Source organism: Dromaius novaehollandiae, chromosome 16 (assembly GCF_036370855.1).
Source record: "Dromaius novaehollandiae isolate bDroNov1 chromosome 16, bDroNov1.hap1, whole genome shotgun sequence".
NCBI classification, from domain to species: Eukaryota; Metazoa; Chordata; class Aves; order Casuariiformes; family Dromaiidae; genus Dromaius; species Dromaius novaehollandiae.
The window spans coordinates 6,075,191-6,082,410 of NC_088113.1; the positions used below are offsets into that span (position 1 = coordinate 6,075,191).

Sequence of the window (7,220 nt, forward strand, 5' to 3'; positions counted from 1 at the left end):
CATCTGCGCCCAGCCCAGGTCCTCCACTGGCAGGGGGTCTCAGCAGGGCCTGTAGGATGGGATGGGATGTTCATGTCTCTCTACCTTGTATTATGTCTTGCCTTTTTATTGCCAGCTATTTCCTCAGACAGTATGCACCAGTCGCTCTTTATGTCTGCCCTGTCTGCCCACCCTGACCGCTCCCTGTCCCTCTGCTGGGAGCAGCATTGCAAGCTCCTGCCAGGGGTGGCTGGCATCACAGCAACCACAGTGGCCAAGTGGACCATTGATGAGGTAAGGCAGTTTTGGAGAGAGCTTGCTGGCTCCTAACCCGCTGGTGTGGCTGTGCAGTGCTGTTGGCACATGTGCCAGGTGCAGAGGAGCCTCGAGGGCCAGTTCTCTGGACTGGTGAGGAGATGGCCAGCTTGATGCACTTGTGCTCAGCGGGGGAAGGTGTGGACACCTGCTAGTCGTGTGTCCTGACGGCAGCTGCTGGGAGGGGCACATGCAGGATAGACCGCCAGAACTACCAGTTTGTGGCTTGGCTTGAATGTGATGCAGGGGCGGGAGGGCAGGGAGATGAAGGCAATCAGCAATCTCTTCGTTTAGCCTATTACAGTTTTCCAAGCAAACCAGTTTAATCTTTTTTAAGTGAAAAGATTAGACCATTGACTCAGCAGATAAGGAATCACTTCCCTGCTTCTTCTCTGAAGAAATCTTTGTCTCAGACCCTTCCTTATCATCTCTCATTCACTTTCTCAGGCATCTGCGACAGCCCCTTTTGAGGCCAGGATAGCTGGACCTCTGGGGCCAGAGTGGCAGCCTTGGCTGCCAGGCTTGCCTGATATCCCCATTACCCTCCAGCGTGTCCTTCTACTGCCCTGGACCCTCAGTGGGAATCATCTTGCCATGCTGAATACTGCTTGCTGGAGATGGAACTGCTGTGGCATTTGCTGCTGTGGTGCTGGAGAAGGCCAGCAGCCTTCCTCTGATCTGACGGTGGTCTCGCCTAGGCGTAGGGGAGGGCTGCATCTGCAGCACTTTGTCCTGTCCAACAGGCCTGTGTTACCTTACAGTAGGCAAAACACCACTGTGGAAGTGAGGGCGTGGGCTCCAGGTGTTTCCAGACAGGGAAGTCACTTCTTCAGGGAAGTCTTGACACTGCTCTCTCCCTGTCTGTTCCAAGGTCTTCAGCTTCGTTCAGACTCTGACGGGTTGCGAGGACCAAGCCAAACTCTTCAAGGATGAGGTGAGATCAGCTGGAAGACAGGCACAGGCAGCCCGGGACAGTGAAGGGGGAGGGAGGGATCGGCCAGCAGCCTTTGGCCCATAGCACAGCCATTGAATGTCAAGAGCGTGTTTGGTGCCTGACAGCAATCTCACCCTACTTTTTCCTTACCCATTCATCCTGCCCATCCCTGCATCCTCTCACTAGAGCGTCAGTCCAGCATTACTCCTGTCCATCAGCCACGTTCATAGTTTAATTTAGACTCCTCTGTGGACAGAACCACAGAGGAGCTGCTCTCCACCATATGCAGTATGTCTGGGGCAGGCTGATCCTGGGCGTTCTGGATGCAGTGAGTGTCTCAGCCTGTTGAGCAAATGACCTGTGCTTTAATGGTGCTTAGGCAATCAGAGCCAAGCTGGGGCAGCCTTCATGGAGGCAGAGGGCTGGAGCAGGGAACAGATTGGTGTTTTCCTGGAGAAAAACACCTGTTGGCTGTGTCCTGTGCCCGTTGTGGTCTGCCCTGCAAGCCAGTTAGCTAGCTGCAGCGTGAGCTTCTTGGCCACCCTTGGAAGAGACATTTCCGCCCCATTCCTGGGTGTGCAGATTCCTCAGTTTTGGCTTACATGGCACAGCGGGTTGGGACATAGCGGGAACGCTGTGTGTAGCTCTTGCCCTGCTCTATATGGAGGGGGGTGGCCTGGAGCGGGGAAGAGGCTATGGCACAACACTCCAAAAGGCTTGGAAGGGAACGGCTTGAACTGTCTGCTCCCTGCAGCAGATATGGAGGTGAGTGTGAATGTACGCGTCTCCAGGGACTACCTGTGCTGGTTGTCCCTGGGAAATTGCAGCCTGCCTTTCCGATGAATGCCCTTGTCCCTGCTCTCCTCTCCAGATGATCGACGGCGAGGCTTTCCTCTTGCTGACGCAGGCTGACATTGTCAAAATTATGAGCGTCAAGCTGGGCCCGGCACTCAAGATCTACAATGCCATCCTCATGTTCAAAAATGCTGACGACACCTTAAAGTGACTTTTCTTGACCCAGCTGAGACCCTCCCTCAGCACCGGTGCTGCCAAACTGTCTGGCCAGGACAGAGATCCCCCGCAACAGCCTGCAGCTTGTCGTGTCCTGCCCACACCCTCTTGGATGCCTCATGTCTGCTCTCGCACCAGTCCATCTCCCTGACCCTCTTCCTCTCTCTCTCTCTCTCTCTCTCTCTCTCTCTCTCTCTCTCTCTCTCTCTCTCTCTCTCTCTCTCTCTCTTCCCCCCCCCCCCCCCCCGCCCTCCCTCCACACTGTCCCTCTCCTCCAGTGCTGGTAGAGGCTGACGAGGCAGAGGGTAGATTGACGAGGCAGAGGGTAGATGTGGGATTAGCCTGCCTTAGCGTGAAAGCCACCCTTGATGTGCTCTGAGTGCAGTGACTGCGCTAGCTCAGGGGTGTGTTCAGGGATGGTGGAGCTGCACAGAGGGTGCAGGGGACCGAGGGCTGACACCACTGCTCAAGGAACTGAGGAAAGGGAAGGGACTGACTACCCACACGCATGCTCATACCCATTGAAAGGCTTGTCTTTCCTTTGTTCAGCAGCTTGGAGAGTTTTTTTTTTTTTCCTCTCCTGTCTGTGTTCCCCTGGGGGGAGGCTTGTGTTAACAACAGATCTGAGGGACACTCTTCCGGGGACATTCTGCTCACTTTGCCTTTTTCTCTCTTGACTTCTTGTGACTCCCCCTTTTAAGGCCAGGTGATAATTTTGCTTTGCCCCTTTATTGCACTGGGAATCAGTGGCCAACCTCTTGCCCCTTCTGAGGAGCAGTGTGTCCCAGCCATGGCTCCGGTCATGACCAGCACCAGTGTTTTATTGCTCTTTCCTATAAGGCAGCAGCCCTGGGGCCCCATGTGGCCAGGGCTGTACGGATGCAGAATAAAGCTCCATTTCCTTTTACACTTTCGGCTGCCTCAGCCAGCACATCTCTGGGAGAAAGGCTATTTGATTAACTTGTGCCCCTTGCAGCGATTAAAAAGTCCTCTACAAAGGAGAGGCAGACACACTTTAGTCCCCGTATTAGGAGAAAGGCCCTTTCTAGCATTGAGGCAGCTGCAGAGGGCAGAAAGCCTCTATTTCTCCATAGCAGATCTGGAGCTTGGTTCCTAAGGAATTCCTAAGTTCGTTGACTCCGTCCTGCCAAGCCACCTTCTCGCCCCCTTTTGCCGTCCTGAGGCCCCCCCAAGCTTTGGTATTAGAAAGGTAGGATTATTTGGTTTTGTTCTGTTTTCCTTCCCTGCAGAGCTAAAAAATTCAGCAGCGGACAGGTTTTTCTGTCCTTTTAGCAACATAGTACCTTTCAAAAAGGGTGCATGCACTTTGGAAATGCTCATGTAATGCTGTCCCCTGTAATGGAGGGAAGGCCAAGTAGTCTAGGATTTTTTAGCCTGAAAAGCTGACATGACTGAGGGGATCCAGACAGAGTCCCAGGCGGCTTCAGATAGTGCCCATGTCACCACCTGCCAGGAGGGAGAGGACATGCAGTGCCTATGTGATGCTTATTGGGGTCTTCTGTCCCTCCCTGCACGTCTTCTGTGGGTGACCACTGGAGCAAGGACAGCAGGTGGAGGGACCAGTGGTGTGACTGTGCGGTGCTTGTGGTTCTGCTCTGTCACACCAGAAGGAGGTCAGCACTGGCTGGGCTGTCTGTGACTGGAGGTGGACTCCTGGGCCCCTGAGAATATTTCACAGTCTGAAGTGGTGTGATCCGCGTCCTGGATGTTCCTTCTTTCCCATGCCCATGAGTGACAATACCAGTAGCGAAACAAATCTTTCCCCCTTTCCCAGTGCTCAAAGACAGGGGTGAGAGATCTTAGCGTGTGCACCAGCAACATGTCTCGGAGCAACACTGCCTTGGAAGCCACTGTCACACTTGGGTCAATTTGTGCTAGGCTTCCCATGGAAATGTAGCATTTTGACTCTTTCTTATTGAATATTTGGGGTCATGTTTGACCTGCTCTTGAAATGTCTGCTGCTTGCTGTTCATGCAGGGCTTGTAACTAGTCCATGTATTTATTTTGTCAATGCTTGGGTTTGATTCAGGCAGCTCTCCCTCTCCTCTCCCTTTTCATCTTCTTCCATCTCTTCAAGCACTGTGGTGTGGCCAGCTGTGGAGAGAGGGTGAGTGGGAAGGAACAGACGTGTCCTTGAGTGCCACCATCACTCCTGGAGTCACCCTCAATCTGCAGTAAATGGTGTCAAACTTGGTCTCGTCAGCTATCGGAGAGCCTCTTCCTGGGCTTCTGTGTGCTGGGGGAGAGGAAGAGGAGCTCTGGGACCTTCAGCTGTGAGATTCTCCATGTAAACCGTGCTCTGAAACATCTCCAGGTGTGATCTGGAAGGGCACATCTCTTACTTGGCTCTCAGTACCTTGGCACAGGACCTGGTCAGTGAGCTTATAAGGAACTATCTTATGAATCCTGCTCTTGTCTGCTCCTTTCCCTCATGCTAAGGCATTCCTCCCTTTGGGGAGGGGACTAAGTGCTTGCCTTGGGTGTGCAGGAGTAAATTGCTACCAGGGTATCAGATCTAAAACCAGCACAAAGGATGGAGGGAGAGTCTTGTCTCTCCCAGGGCCGCCCTGGGGAGCAGAGGTGGTGGGGAGCTCCCAGGACCGCTGCTGAAGGGGAAAAGGAGCTGTAAAGCCAAACCATGGCTGGCCCACAGGACCACATTGCCCACACAGCAGCTCTTGCTCTGCTGTTGTGGTGATCAAGGCGTACTCTGCCTGGGCCCTGGCAAGGTGGGCAGAGGTGGGTGCTCCAGCCTGCACTGGCCTTGGGCACCAGAAGGTGCAGCTGGAAGCTGCTCCCATTGGATACTGCCTTCCTGGGCTCTTGTAACCTCTGTAAGAGCAGATGCGAACTGACTGAGCCTGCCATGCATGGCCCCCAGCTGCATGGCTGGACCCAGGGTCTGTGGTGGGGATGTTGCTGGGTCCAAGCTCTGCACAGGGAGCAGCTTGCTGGGAAAAACAGCCGCATGGGAAGTGTGAAGTGAGATGTGAAGATTTCTGTCACACTCGCTCATCTGCTGTCTCGAGCACCAGTTCACCTGCCTCTTGGGCTGGCGTCTTTCAGTCCTTTGGGTAAAAAGCTTCTGAATTGGTCTGGGTGAGAGAGTTACAGAGTTTGTCGATGGTCAAGGGCTATTTACTGTTAAAGCTTATAACCATCTTTTTGTTTCCTCAAAAAAACAAACAAACCCAAAGCATTGTGTGTATGTGTGGGTGGGTGCTTGTGCGTGCCAGTGTACAAAAATCACAATGCCATTTCCTCTGCTGGTGGTCTGACACTGTTTTATTGTGGTCTGCCTGCCGCAAAGATGTGCCTGGGAAGGTGGTAGGCCCTGGGCCGTGGGCAGTGGCAGCTGGGGGAGCAGACAGCCTGTCGGGAAGCAGATGTTGCCCCTGGTGCCCGCAGGGAAGCTGGGAGAAGGAAGGGTGGCTGCACCCTGGCTGCGGCAGGTCCTGCATCTCCATGGAGCCCCAGGCCAGGGAGTGTCGAGGCGGCTGTGGCCAAGGCAGAAGCACCAAAGTTTTGCATCCTCCCCCTGTCGGCCAGCCAGGCTCTTCCTGGACACCCCCACTGCCATGTCGCCGAGGAGCCGGAGCAGATGCTAGGGCTGAAGCTGGCCAGCAGATCTCCTGGAGGCTCTTTTCAAGAGATGTGACAACAGTCCAAGTTTTTCAGTTCATGAAGGATTTTTTTAGTATATTTCTGAGTGGAGGCCCCTGAAGCCTGTGCTCCCACAGTCCCACCTGTGCTGCCGGAGGTGGCGTTGGCTCAGCTGGAGCCACTTCCCGCCCTGTGGTGGGTGCCGCGGTGCCACTGCCCCTCCAGCCCCAGCCTCAGGTGCCAGGGTGTCTGCCTGGGCAGCGGGCCTGGGGATGGCTCTGGGTGCGTGTGAGCAGTCTGAGCCTCCCAGGAGGGTGTTTATCCCTTCAGTGAGAGCCTGAGGTCTGTGTTCCTGCAAAGAAAAGGGAGGGCCTGAGGCTCGGCGAGGAACTGGACCTCTGGCCAGAGCATAGCTGGCTGCCTCTCTTGCTCCAGGAGGCCTGAGCAATTTTTGCGTCAATCACAAGCGCTGTTTAAAAAAAGAAGAAAAAGAATCCAAATGTCTGGGAGGATTGATGGCTTACGACAGCCACCTCCTGCCAAGGCAAATCCGTGGACTTGAGTGTAATGGAGGGAGTGCTAGCAGAGGAGGCAGCCGCATGGAGAGGTGACTTAGCAGCTTCTCTGCTGTTCTCCCTCACTCCTTCATTTCTTGGGTGGAGGGGGCACCCTGAGTGCCAAGGGAAGGGAAACAGCCCACAGCTGCAGCCCAGGTCTGTTCCCCCTCCCCACCTCCCCTTCTGGGGCCCCGGACTTGCTGTTTCCTGGTGGGAGGAAAAGGGATTTGCATTTTGGAAGGAGTGTGTTTGTGACGACAAAGCTTTTTTGCACTTTCATTCATTTTGCACTTGTTTTTAATTTCTATTTCTTGAATTTTTTGATATTTGCACCTCCTCTTTGTGTTTTCATGATGGAAATACTATTGATGTAGCCAGTGCAGCTATTCCAGAACTTTGTGTCTTGCGTATACAGAGGTTTAAAGATCTTATATATATAAATTTATGTTTGTATAAAAATAAATTTATATATATAGATCAGTATGTGGTGTGTTTTGTCAGTGTTTCAAAATAACAATAAATAAATGTGAATAGCGGAATTACACCCAGCTGCAGACCGGTTACTCAGCCCTGGGCCGTGCACTGGCAAGAAGCTCGGCGGAGCAGGGGAAGTGACTGCATCCGCCCTGGCCACCAGGGAAACTGAGGGCGGGGGGCGGGGGGGCTGCCTGCGGCTCTGCCCCTGGCCCTCCCCACCCTGGCACCCTGCCCCACCCCCTGCTGTGGCTGCCCTGCCCCTGAGCCCCGCCCCCAGGCTGCCAGGGGCCGGTCGGCACCACCTCTAGAGGGGAGTGAGAGGC

At 54.1% G+C, this 7,220-nt stretch overlaps 1 protein-coding gene across 3 annotated transcripts in view; it reads left to right on the forward strand.

Annotated features, from left to right (window-relative positions):
• The window catches only part of L3MBTL1 (L3MBTL histone methyl-lysine binding protein 1), a 29,085-nt gene extending 22,121 nt beyond the window's left edge, over window positions 1–6,964 (forward strand). For all 3 annotated transcript variants that reach the window (XM_064521379.1, XM_064521378.1, XM_026100134.2), the window contains exons 20-22: window positions 116–273; window positions 1,166–1,228; window positions 2,100–6,964. In XM_064521379.1, the coding sequence (XP_064377449.1) occupies window positions 116–273; window positions 1,166–1,228; window positions 2,100–2,234 (356 nt within the window). In that variant the 3' untranslated portion in view covers window positions 2,235–6,964. The remainder of the gene's footprint in view (window positions 1–115; window positions 274–1,165; window positions 1,229–2,099) is intronic.
• Window positions 6,965–7,220: the final 256 nt, after the last annotated feature.